Genomic DNA, 13,609 nt, shown 5'->3' with positions numbered 1-13,609 from the left:
TAATTTTTTTTGCAATATTAATGGATTTGATTGTATATATAATTTTTATATTATTTAGTCTATTGGTTTTTATTTAGAAGTTAAGTTTAGTTTTTTTTATTGTAAATATTATATCACATAATTATTTTTATAAAAAAATTTAAAATAAAAATGCATATGAAAAAACTCAATGAAACTCATTTAAAATATATTATTCGATAAAATAATCTAATTTATTATTCTTTTTAATTATAAATAGTATAAAATCAAATTCAGATTTTAAAAGATTAAAAAATATGCCTAGTTTTTCCCCAAGTGCATTGAATTCTACTTAGTGTCACTTTCGCTCTTTAAGGCGCGATGTTTAATGTCTTCGCTATTAGCTCCTCTTCCGTACCAATAACTTTAAAATCGGCCAAAGCATCCCCTGGTTGGAGGATGGGGGCATATATATATATATGTATAAGTATGTGTGGTCAAAAATCAAATTAAATTAAAATAAAATCGTCACAGTGGTGTGCTTTCTTCACTTTTACTCGACTCGACTCGACACCATATCTTTATCTCGATGTGCATTCATTCAAAATCTTGATTTCCTTTTCGATTCATTCACTAATCAAACTACACAAAATGATATGATAAGATACGACTCGATATCAAACAAAACAACTCAAGACAGATATAGTGCAGCTACTCCCAACTATGCAAATTTCAAATCTAATCGATTTCGCAGAAACCCGGGACAATTTTCATTCCTCCTCGTCACCTGTTCCGCTATATAAATATCCCTTCATCGATTATACAAAGATGAAAAACAATATTTTCTTCTTTAGAAAAAAAAAAAAACAAAGATCGGGAAAAGGGTCGATCCAGCTCGATCCATTTTCCCGGGTACTTCAATGTATGTAAACAGAGATAAGGCAAGGCAGGGCAAACAGGCAACCGCAGCCTCGTCTCGACACTCCTTTGTGGTAAAAACATAGCAAAACAATACCAAGAACACATGTTCTTTACCATAGGTTCTTTCGAATACAAAAAGTACCTTTTGTCGAGAGACGGGGCTTCAGGGATGACCAAAATTTGGGTACACTGAACTGCTGCTGGCGCTCGCTTGAGCAGCGAGGCTCGAATTCGGGAGCAATTCAGCCTGCGGGAACGAGCCATAAGACGGGACGTTGAGCAGCAAATCTTGCTCGGAGTTGTCATCGACAAAATGGGAAGAATCGAGCACTTGCGACGAGCCATCGTCGTAATGTGATGAAAAGAGTCCCTTGCCGCCGAAGAAAGAGTTTTCCTTCTGATCATACCCCGACAACATCGATATCCTTCTCGGGCTCTTCATTACATTCCCGACCTTTGCTCCTGTAAGGAAACCACAATCGTCGCGATTATTCAGACAACGACAATGAAGACAGCAACTTCCCGTAAAATTCCTCAACCAACCAACCATTAAGATTCATCGTACTATGACCAATAAGGAATCGACAAGTTCGGTGTTCGGTTCAGATAACGGCGGAGCGTATGATGATTATCCAAATTCTAACCTAAGTAATAAATCAACCTAACAAGTACTCCTTCCGTCTCTAATCAAAGGGGCTCTTCGGGGTTTTGCAGTAGATTAAGAAATAATAATATTTTACGAGTCATTGAAATTTGGTAAGAGAATTTGACATTTTTGCCTACATAAAAAGTATGTATGTGTAATGGTATGTTTATAATTTTCGTAAAAAAGTTAAAGAGTATTTTGGTATTAGTGTATGATTACTTTTTTCAAAATAGAAAAGAGATACCATAAAGTGGGACGGACCAAAATGGTAAAAATGGTACTTTGAATTAGGATGGAGGGATACAAACATTACCTGAAATCCTTTGGTGCAGTCCGTCGTGCGATCGTTTCACACTCGCTGAGGACTCAGTCACGAGGGGCTTAGATTTAGCCGCAAGCTCCGATTTTTTGGCGGTTCGTTTACCCGCCGAATCCTATACGAAAACACGAGTCAGCTAACATCAAAGGAAAGCGATAGTCGCGGTGTTTCAAGATACAACAGCAGGAGAATTTAGTCGAACCTTGAGGTCTTTATAATGCTCGACCCACTTTGATTTTATAGAATTACACAATACAGCTTTCTTCAGCGCTCTACGATCTTCGGCCTTGAGCCCGGACAACGAATTATCAAAAAGTCCATCCGCAAGAAGTTTCTGGAAAGACGCCAAATTCTCCTTTAAGTGCGGGCTATCGAACATGCTGCCGAGACGGGAGACCAAAGATGAATCCCTGATAACAAATTAAGACTATGTTAGCAGCCCATTGCTCGGTCAGGCATCCTAAAATTGACCGTGTCGTTTATTAGTGTACATTAAATCAAGGTTCGACAAATTCTGCATCTTACTTGGTGTGTCACATGTGAGCATCAAACTTACGAATGTAAGGCAGCGAAAAGCATGAAAAGATGCTTGATTTTATCAATCGCAATCAACATACTGTATATTATAGAGATCAATGTAGTGGATATTTTGCTAGTGCTCGAATATGGAAATACCACACAAGAATTGACACACCTTTCCGTAGATACAGAAGTGTCAACAGAAGGTAAAAACTTTAGCAGTTGTTGTTGTTCCTCCTGAGTTAAATGGGTTGTAAATTTGTCGATATTTACAATATCCTGCAATACAGATGCGAATCACAAGAAAGCATGAAATTCCATATGCATTTCCCACAATAAAGTAGTGATGAAAATCAGCAAAATCTCAACAGATTGACTCCAAAACTACACAACAGATATAGAAAATCATTCCCCTTTTGGTGATTGAAATAGCATTACAAATAGAAGGTCACAATCCTTGTTTAGGACATAGGCTACCTTAAACATGCGTTAGGTAAAGATTTTTCCGAACCATTTTATTTCTCAAACTTCTCGCATAACATTTTTCATCGAGTGATAATTAGTTAGTCTAACAAATCATCAAAGATAACAATTAGAAGACAATACACATTCACAACTTACTTGTAGGTCTATGTAACATAGTGGTGATTTATGATATGTCATCACGTGCACATTGTCGGCTTGATCCTTGTCTCTGGCACTGAATGAGAAAATTTAAGCCAAGCAACATACCGAAAAGAGAAATTTTATTATCCGAAGATTAAATAAATAAAGATGAATCTAAAGCGCGCCAACTCTATGGGTTCACTCTCATTCCTAATCCAAATTTCCATAAAATAATGTCATTCAAAAGTCTCAGAGACGAATATTAGGTAAAATGGTTATTGCACACTCACTAAAGAACATCCATATTTGTTAGCATCGATTCGAAAACTTTCAGAAAAGAGTTAACATGAAAGTACCTTTTGGGCTGCTCGGGTCCAAGATTAACTGGTTTTTTTATTTTATCGACTCCTTTACTTGAGAAATTAGCACCAGCATCCTTCACAAGGCCGGCGAAAGCCAATTGCTTAGGATTCAAAGTTCGGTGCTTGTTATCAATTGAAAGAGAGCTAGCTTCCGATTCTTCTTCCCGGGCAATCGAGCTAGGATGCCGAATAAGAACACTTCCATGTCCAATCTCAACAGAAACCATCGGTTTGTCACTTTCAAGAAGCAATTCCTCTTCGGAAGAGGCGGACACACATGATGACTGTTGTTCGTGCCATATAGTATAGAGATCCTTGGTGAGTTTCTCGACTGGCGACGGCTTTGGACGAGTGACGCATGTTCTCTTCCTGGATGGCACCACTGTGTCCCACACGACAGGCTGCGATGGACCTGCAGAGATGAAGTAATAACTCATAAGCTAACTGATGTCGACAATAAATCTTCTGTAGATATAGAATTACAAAACTAAAACTCTCCTAAGAGAACTCCACAACTTGTGCAAGAACAAGAAACAACACTAAATTGGCGAATGATGAAAGAAATCGAGCAATGACAAGCATTCAAGTCGAGTTTCTGCATCAAGATAGGTAGAGAGAGAGAGAGACTATACACCTGTCAATTCACTTGCATCACCACCACCACCACCGCCACCACCATATTGGGCACAGCTCTCTGAGTGTGATACAGCCGAGCCAGAGCTTGACCTGTTACTCGTGTCTTCCTCAAGCCCTTTGCGGAACCCCTGATTAAAGTCGGGGAGAACTCCCCCAAATTCAGTAGCATGTGCATCATTATCATACCTCCGCTTCAGAACTTTTGCTTCCTTGTTCTTCATTGGTACGACTTTCAATTTGGAGACCCTATAGTCCTCAAATTCCTGAGGTTCGGCCCGAGCATGCAGAGGCGTATAATTTGCAAGAGTCCCCTTTGTTCTCCACCTCGAGCCGCAAGCATTGCAGAGTACTGGCTTCTCGGGAGGGCCATTGCGCCAAAGGGGAGTGCCTGTTACATACAGAAATATGAATAAAGATCACTGCAAAATAATAATACAGATGGAAACATTAAAACCAATATAGACCGATCAAACAATCACTAAGTTAGCCTTGACAAGTATTGCACAACTCCTTTCTACTATGAATTCCATGTTCGCTCTCTTATATCCAATTGGTTCGTGAAGAAGGTTCATTATAGCCTTCCATATGGATAATCTTACACAATGAAAGCATAAATGTAGTTCTTATCTGGTTATTCGAGAGTATCTTCAAAAGGATTGAAGTTAATCAAGAGTAGCACAAATGCATTGCCGGTGGTTGAACAATCTCAAGGCTGGAAAATTGTTCGATTCAACTAGCAAAAAGCATGATTACATAAAGATGAGCTAGAAGACAGTCCATGTCTCAACATCGACAATTGCAAGGGCAACAATATGCAATCATCGCCATTGATGGAATAAGTGATCAACTAAATAAGCTCTAAACTAAGTCTAGAATTGATTGAATGTTTGAGAGAACAACTGCAATGGTGATGATAGAACATCATCGAGAAATCTACACCCTTGATCATGATGGAAAAATGTTTGTCAAGAAACTGGGCATTGATCAAGAGATGTGGATAAACAAGCAATGATAGTTAACCATTCTTTGATTCGAATGAACTTAAAACAAAGAGCTAATCCTTCTATGTCTACAATGGTTTGAAGAGATCGAGGTAGCAGCTGCACATTACTGCAAGAAGAGGATAGTTTGAGAACTCAAAGAAGCTCGAAATGGAGAGAAAAACAGACACAAAAGGAGCTGTAAGAATTCAAGAAACACAAAGAAACCATCAACTATGGATTGGAATTGCTCTTTGCCCTCTCATTCATTGCCTTCAACCTCCAAACAAAATCAATCGAATGAACATTCCTATTGACTCCCCAACCCCACCCACCCCCAATCATTCTCCAATCACGCAAAATTCCTCAATCAAATTTTGATAGAATCAATTGATCTCTCTTCACAAAAAATTCAACAATCCATTTGGGGAGGAACGGTTGCAAGAACAGCAATAATGAAAACACAATAAACTCACTTGTAACACCACAGTGATGGCAAGGTCCCTGCTTTCCCATGTCTGTATTTTCTTTTTCTTTCTTTAATTTCCTTTTTTTTTCCAAAATTAAAATCCTTAACAATTTCCAAACGCAGGATGAAGATATTCACAGGGCTAAAGAGAAGCCAAGAACAAAAAAAAAAATTTTAAAAAAAATACACACACACCAGTCCCCCAGTAAACACAAAAATTTGGCAAAACGAAATTAGCCTTTGATTGTTCTTTCAGCCGGAGATTAAAGAGCAAATTTCCTTGTGGTCTATGGATGATTTTGAGCAATAAACCCAGTTCAAACCAGCACAGATAACAATTAAGAACTCGATATCAAAAAAATCCCAAATAAAAAAAAAAAAATTAAAAATTAAAGAACAAAAAAATCCCCCTTCTTATAGTTCCAAAAAGAATTGAAAATTAGAAGCAGCAGTCGAGAGCAGCATAAGAAATGAAGATTGAGAAGAGATTGAGGCGTCTGTATTGAGCACAATCAAATGGAAAACACGCAGAAGGAATCTGAATAAATGGTTGAGAAAGGAAGGTGAAAATGGGAAAGAGGGGTGAGGGTGGGGAGGGTGGTTTCTCAATTCTCAATATGACTTCTTTCTTGTTGAATTGTACATTTCTTTTTTCATTTTTATTTTTTATTTTATTATTGTATAATAAATTAATATATTATATATAGATTTTTACATGTTATCAGAATAATGCCTAAAATTATATTGCAGAAATATTTTAGCAAATATAATTTATTGTATAGTATTTTGTTTATTTATATACATATATTGAAATGTCAAATTTTATTTAATTGATTTGTATAATAATAGTAATAGTAAATAGTGACCAAAAATTTAAAAAATGTAATAATTATTTTGTATATGTATATTTGTTGTTTTTAAAAGAAAAAAAAAAAAACTGTTGACCATGGATTTTTTGAATATAAATGTACTATTTTATTATTTTATTTTTATCTTATTTTAAAAGAAGACTGCTTCTTTATTTTAATTTTAAATTAAGAAAAATAGGATTTTTTTGGTCAACTTTATGATGTAAATATTATCTTTATTAAAGATTATACAGAAGCAATCTGAGTGGCTTTTAAATTGCAATCTCTTTGTTTTAATTAAAAGCAAGATTATTGTAAATTATTAGCATTAAATTAAATAAATCTTGTGTGTTCTTTTTGAGATTATTGAATTTTATATTTTTTTAAATTGGCAAAGTTTATGGGAAACACTAAAATGATAGTATTTGTTTAATTATATTACTCCCTCGCCCCAGATACCATGTCCACGTTGTCGTTTCTGTCTGTCCCACGTGTCATGTCACTTTTCTTTTTTTGGAAAATGATCACACACTTTAATTTTATTTTTTTAAATTTTAATTAAACTAATTAGTTATCTTAATTTTAATTTATAATTATTTATATTATAGGATAATTACTTTCACTAATATATTCTTAATTATCTACTAATTACACCCCTTCTAAAATATCATATCTACAGTATAGGGGACGGAGGAAGTATATTTTATTGTAAACTGTCGGATCCAACGTAGTATTCAAATATTTTATGTGATTAATTATATTATATTATATTTAATTTTTATAATACAACAAAAGTGAGAATAACAGAACAAAGAATGATAGTATTTGTTTTACATACATTAGAATGAAAATTGAAAATTCAGTGCCGTGTTAATTTCGAGATGTAATCTTATTTAATTTAATATGTTAGATTATATATATATAATTAATGTATTGTTAAAAGATAAACGTGTTTGGTTCGATATTCAAATTATTAAATAAAAATATATTATTTTATCACATAAAATAATATTTAAATTAAATTTCAATTTTAAACTTAGACCGAATAAATCTATAATTTTGATTTAATTAAAATTGCGCCGGTAGTATAAAAAATAATGCTACCTCTGTCCCATAAGAATAATACTCCTTCCGTCCCGGAACTAAGTATCCATTTGTTTTTTGCACGTAATTTTAGAAATATTAGTATTATATTGAGATATAGTAGGAATAAAGTAGAAATGACTAAAATATATCTTATTAGTATGTGTGATATAAAGGTAATGTTATTTGTGTAATATATTGTAAGTTGTAAGAGTATTTGTAATGTTAAGTAAATAGTACAATTACTAAAAAAAGAAATGGATACTTTATTATTGGGACGAACTAAAATGAAAAAATGAATACTTTGTTATGGGAAGGAGGGAGTACTACAATTTTTTGGCGTGTTAAATATAGTATTAATTATTATATTAATGCGTAGTACAAATGAATAATAAAGGACAAAAATGTTTTTATTAGTCAATTATAATATAAATACAATAATATTTGCAGAGTAGATTATACAAATATAAATATATTTTTAATGTTAAAGCAATAAGACAAATAATGCTAATTTTTATTGGATGAAAATAATATTTTATATTAAATTATTGATATATTGTAAGTTAATAAAGTAAATATATATATTCTATTATTATATGTATATAATATATTTTTAATTTATTTATGGGTAATCGTATTATTGAAAAATATAAAATGAAAAAACTCGATAGGATTTGTTTGGTTTTGATTTTAAATTAGAATTATAATTTAAATAGTTCCAATGTAATGAGTTTGTTAATTTAGTGTTTTGATTTGAATATTTTTTTTTTATTTTTTTTTTATGTGAGTAAAATATAAAAATTTGTGTTAATAACATAAAAGTAGTAATATTTCATATTGAATATTGACTTTTGTAAAACATAATATATGAGAAATGATACAACGCTGAAATTATATTTTCCACATATGTGCTGAAAAACTAAAAAATAATTATCCTAATTTATATAATTAAATAACATAATTAATGTAATTATATAGATTTAAATTTTAAGCCGTAGATGATGAATGTAAAAATTCGACACTCTATTTTATCCATAAAATATATATATTAGAAAAAAAAATAGACAAACAAATTCAATATTTTATTAAAAAGTAATACTCCCTCTCCCTCTGTCAGCCTCTAAGTATTATATTTATTTTTTATTTTTTTTGTTATTGTATTTAACATTAAAAATATTTTTATATTTGTATAATTTTTTATTTTTTTTTTATAAATATTATTCTATTAATAAAATTTTTTTTGGCATTTATTTTAATCTGTATTACATTTGATATAATAATTAATATTCAAAAAATCAATAAAAAAAATAAGACCCTGAAAGTCGGACGGAAGTAAAACTATATTTTTATAAAAATAAAATACAAAACAAATAACATGATTTACTATTATTATTATTTAAAAAAACAAAAAATACATACTAGTAGTAGAAAGAAGGCAGGGGCGTGTCTGGAATTTTACTTTTATTTATTTATTTATCCCTTTTGCATTCCATCTATCACATTACGTCCATACGTGGCTCGTCGTGATAAGTTTATATATTTAATAATTCTAAAAATTATTATTTAATCTCATTACTCGATAACATCCTCAAATTATTAAATAAAAAATATACTTCTTCCGTACCATATAATTTGTGCGGACCACCACGGCTCCTCTCTTCTCGAGAATCCGTACATCCCTTATCAGTGTATGGACAACTATCTCTCAAGCACAGGTTTAGATTCGGCTTATTTTTTATTTTCGTTTGTCCACATAACTTGTTCTTTCTAATTTTGGAAATATAATTATGAACTTTAATCGTATTTTAAATTTTATAATTTTCTTAATTTTAATCAAACTATTTACTTATCTTAATCTTAATTTATAATTATTTTTACTAATACACTTTTTAATTACTTACTAATTATATTTTACCTAAATTCTCGTATCTACAGTAATAGTCTCGTATTTTCTATAACGGAGGGAGTATATAGCCAACCCAAAAAACTTTAGAGAAGTTATTTCCATATAAATTTAGGCTTGTTATGCCAATTTTAATGTAATTTTATTTGCACGAGTATGTTGTTATATTTTCTTATTTAAATTAATCGTATATGTAAATAATTTATTTATTTTTTATTAATAATATATGAAGAATTTATGATATAAATGTGAGCGTAAGCATATAAATATATAGCACTATTAGAATGATAATGAATAAAGTACGATATTATGTCTATATAAATAGAAAAAAATAGTATATATAGATTTAAAAAATAATTGCATTTTTTTACTAAATGTAGTAGAAACATATTTTGAATAGACTAACTAATCCTGTTTATTTGCGCTTATTTAGGTTAGAATATAAAACTAAAATTTTTTATTTCAATAAAATAAGACAAGAAATCTTATAAAATTTTCAAAATAAACTAACTAAAATTTTTTATTTCAATATTCCTTAAATCTCGTGTCAAACACAACTCAAACTATAGTTTTGGAACGGAGGGAATATCAATTTTTAATAAATTATCTATAATAGCTTTGAGTTACTTTTCATATATCACATTTTAATATTCTAATATACTACCCCTGTCCACCGTCAATTTATCCATTTGTATTTGGTGTCATTGTTTTCAATGTTAAAAATATTTTTTATATTTGTATAAGTTTTTGTACAAATGTCTTACATTAGTATTATCAAACACCAATAAAAATATTTTTGTCATTTTTTTTTAATTTATACTACGTTTTGATATAATAATTAATATTAAAAAATTAAGATCTAAAAAGTAACAGATAGATTAGCTGTAGAAAGAGGTAATATATATTCAAAAAGACTAACATAAAGTTACTGGATGGAAATACTCCATTTGTTCCAATACAATAGTCTTATTTACCATTTTTTTTTTTTGTCCAAAAACAATTTTTATTTTCATAAATAATCATATCACCATAAAATTATCCTTATTTTTTCATTTTTATTACACGTTTGCCACTGTTTTTTACACTAATACACTCGTAAAGGCGAAAAAACTTGTTATCTATATTTTTTACTAACTACCAATATAACGTCAATATTCATTGAAGCCGGTGTCCAACCTAATTAAGACTGTAGGGACGGAGGGAGATGTATTTATTCATAGTAAAAAGATGAACGAATACAAATTCTTAACAGGGTTAGGATTAATATATTGAAATTTAATAATAATTATAATAGTTGTAATAGAATATTATCGATGGAGTGCAAAATGATTAGGACTTTTTACAGGGTCATGGTCGTAAGTGTAAGATCACATGTATGGCACGTGTTGGATATGAGCTTAGGTTGGTACGGCAAATGGATGATGACAAAGCCCGCGCCTTTTATTCATAATAAATAACCTTCTCTCGGATAAAAATTATTCTCTCCATTCCACATTTAATGTCTTAAAATATTTATATTTTATATCGCAATTAACTAATATAATATTATATTCATTAAAATTGTGTCCGAACTAATAAGCTATATGAGCATATTTATGTCCGGAGAGAGTACTATTCTTTTAAATAAATTATACTTTTTTTGTTCCAATTAAATGTACTTTTTCTTATTATTTTTTGCCGTTAAATTCAAAAGTATCTATTTCTATTATAGCAAATAGAATTAATATATAAATATCAAAACACCAAGATTAATATAAATATATATGTTCATCTTTTATACTTATAAAAGTAACTATGTCAAAATCATTTTATACGTTTTTAATTTCTAATAAAATATTATTCTTTTCATCTTAATTAAAAGTATTTTTTTTTTTTGTTTGTTATATTCTAAGTATTGATTTTCTATTTTAATAAAAATAACTATATATTAATAACAAAATAAATTTAATTTTTAATTAAAATATAAATATACAATTATTTTATACGAACATAAATGTTCAAATACCTTATACAATTCTACTAACCAATAAAATATTATTATTTTTTAATTTATTATAAAAATTCAAAGTGGTAAATATACTACAAAAATTAAAGAAGTATTCGGAATAGAAAAAATATAAAAAAAATTCAAAAATATTAAATGAATGCACAGTGTGTTCTTATTTATTTATTTTTTAAATTATTAAAACTTATGAAAAGTATTATTAAAATTATTGTTTGTATTTTTTATAAAATGCTTTGTAAGTAAAAAATAACAATATATTTTTATTAAAAGTAATACAAATTGAAAATCAACAACTTTTAAAATTTATCACTAATTTGCAAAATTTGAGATATTTATGAGTTTGTTTATTTTGTGTTTTAATTTGAAAAAAAAATATATTTTTATGTAATATATAAAAAATTATGTAAATAATATGTAGTATTAATATTAAATTTTTTAAAAAATGTGTATTTTTTTTTACACTAAACAAAAAGCTATTTTGTGGGTGGGCGAACAGGATATGGATTTTAGCGTAACCCGGGGCGTTGCGATTGGCGGTGACAGTCACATTTCTGACCATTGATCATGTGGGTCCCATCTGACGTGGCCTACACTAATCCCCACCCCATATCTAGACTATATAGTTCCATTAATAATTAATTAATTAATTAATTAATTAAAATTATTATTATGATAGCATTAGTTTGGCGCGTGTGGTGGATCCTTTCGTCATTGTTAGGTTAAGCGAGGCTGTGCTTTGCCTGTTCTTGAGGTTGGTGTGGGTCCGCAATTCCAAATTTTATTTTTATTATTATTATTATTTTTTTTTCATATTTTCGATTTTTTAATAATTCTAAAATTAATTTAATATTTTTTCAATTTACATTTAAATTCATACTTAATGATAGTAATAATTATTTATACTAATGGATCATCATCAATTCATTTTAATTAATTAGTAATATTTTGTACTTCTTCCGTCAAGATAGAAAATATACATATTTATATTTTGGAACGTCCAATTACAAAGTAAACATTTCATTAAATACCTTATTTTTTTCACACAAATACCCTTATTTTATATTACATCATTACTTTTACACAAAAAAGCAATGACAAAAATGTCATTTTACTATTTTTAACTACCTACTCTAATTAAAATACTATTATTTCTTAAACACCGCGTCAAAAATAAATGTTTACTTTGTGTGTGGACGGAGGGAATATTAATTACATAATTCTGATTAAGGGTAGTGAAAATGTAATAATTTTGGAATGTAATTTTTTTTTAATTTTTATAATTAAAATAATTATATTGATAATCAATAAAATTAAAACTACATAATCCGAACGAATTTAAAAATCAGGTTATGTTCGAATTTCGGATTGAAATTCGAACATAACCTGATTTTTTAAAAGTTAATTTTAGGTTACCTCATAATCCGAACGAATTTAACACCAAACAGACTCAAAAATTTAAAATCCGACATGAAACAAATTCAAAATTTTGAAAATATCAAACATATCTAAAAAAAAATCGGATGCAAACAAATTTAAAATTTTGATTATATTTGTTTATAATCAGTATATTGTTATTTTTTTAATATAATTTTATTTTGTAATATATTATAATTTAAAATAAATTATAAATAATTTTAACTATAAAATCAGATCAAAGTTGAGTTTTGGATTTATTGGTAAACAAAACATTGAACATGATGATGTTTGAACATGTCTAAATACAATTGAGGAATATGAATAAAGATTAGTCAGTTTATAGTTATTTAATAAAATTGTGTTCAAGCCAACATGATAGTATATATTTAGTCTGCTTGGTTACTATTTAATCAAATTTGATTAATTTTAATTTAAATAAAATCTATATTAATTTAAATGTTTCAACAAGATTAAAATTAATCATTGTGATTTGGGATTTATTTCCAAAAAAATTGATTATTATGGGACAAAAAATTATTTATTCCAAGATAATTAGGGTCAGTTTGTTTTTGATTGAATTTTGAGTTAAATTTGAATAGTAAAATTTTTGAATTGAAATAATTGTTTGATATGATATAAATATGTGTTGACGTGAAGTATGTAAAATTAAATTTTAGTATAATAAAATAAATAAAAATTAAGTGTTTGATTTGACATTTTTGGAGAAAAAAAAATAAAATAGAATAGTAAAATCAGATGTAAAACCTCCAAGTAAAACACAACCTTAGTATTCTTCTTAATATTAATATTACATAACACTAATAAAAATATTTTAATATTTTTCCTTAATATTCAAATATTGTAAACCTTAGAAAGAGATAAGTATATTTTATTAAAAAATATTAGATACCAATTCGATACAAACGAACAAAGTCCAT

General features: G+C 28.8%; 1 protein-coding gene across 1 annotated transcript; it reads right to left on the bottom strand.

The window, feature by feature from the left end:
- Positions 1-704: 704 nt before the first annotated feature.
- On the bottom strand, positions 705-6,033 carry LOC127261063 (GATA transcription factor 26-like). The gene is made up of 8 exons (XM_051289224.1): positions 5,424-6,033; positions 3,966-4,355; positions 3,326-3,743; positions 2,985-3,063; positions 2,539-2,642; positions 2,047-2,254; positions 1,839-1,959; positions 705-1,341 (listed from the first exon to the last, which is right to left on the bottom strand). The coding sequence occupies exons 1-8, from the start codon at positions 5,461-5,463 to the stop codon at positions 1,043-1,045; spliced, it is 1,659 nt and encodes a 552-aa protein (XP_051145181.1). The 5' UTR covers positions 5,464-6,033; the 3' UTR covers positions 705-1,042.
- Positions 6,034-13,609: the final 7,576 nt, after the last annotated feature.

Source organism: Andrographis paniculata, unplaced genomic scaffold, assembly GCF_009805555.1.
Source record: "Andrographis paniculata isolate CXL003 unplaced genomic scaffold, ASM980555v1 Contig62END, whole genome shotgun sequence".
NCBI classification, from domain to species: Eukaryota; Viridiplantae; Streptophyta; class Magnoliopsida; order Lamiales; family Acanthaceae; genus Andrographis; species Andrographis paniculata.
This window is presented reverse-complemented; position numbering and strand designations above follow the sequence as displayed.

What these genes read in the sequence shown, in the direction of transcription:
- LOC127261063 (XM_051289224.1), bottom strand. Translation starts at nt 5,463, where the DNA reads ATGGGAAAGCAGGGACCTTGCCATCACTGTGGTGTTACAA. An exon ending in CCATCACTGTGGTGTTACAA is followed by an intron (nt 4,356 to 5,423) that starts GTGAGTTTATTG and finishes TGTATGTAACAG; the next exon opens with GCACTCCCCTTTGGCGCAAT. An exon ending in GGACCCGAGCAGCCCAAAAG is followed by an intron (nt 3,064 to 3,325) that starts GTACTTTCATGT and finishes TTTCTCATTCAG; the next exon opens with TGCCAGAGACAAGGATCAAG.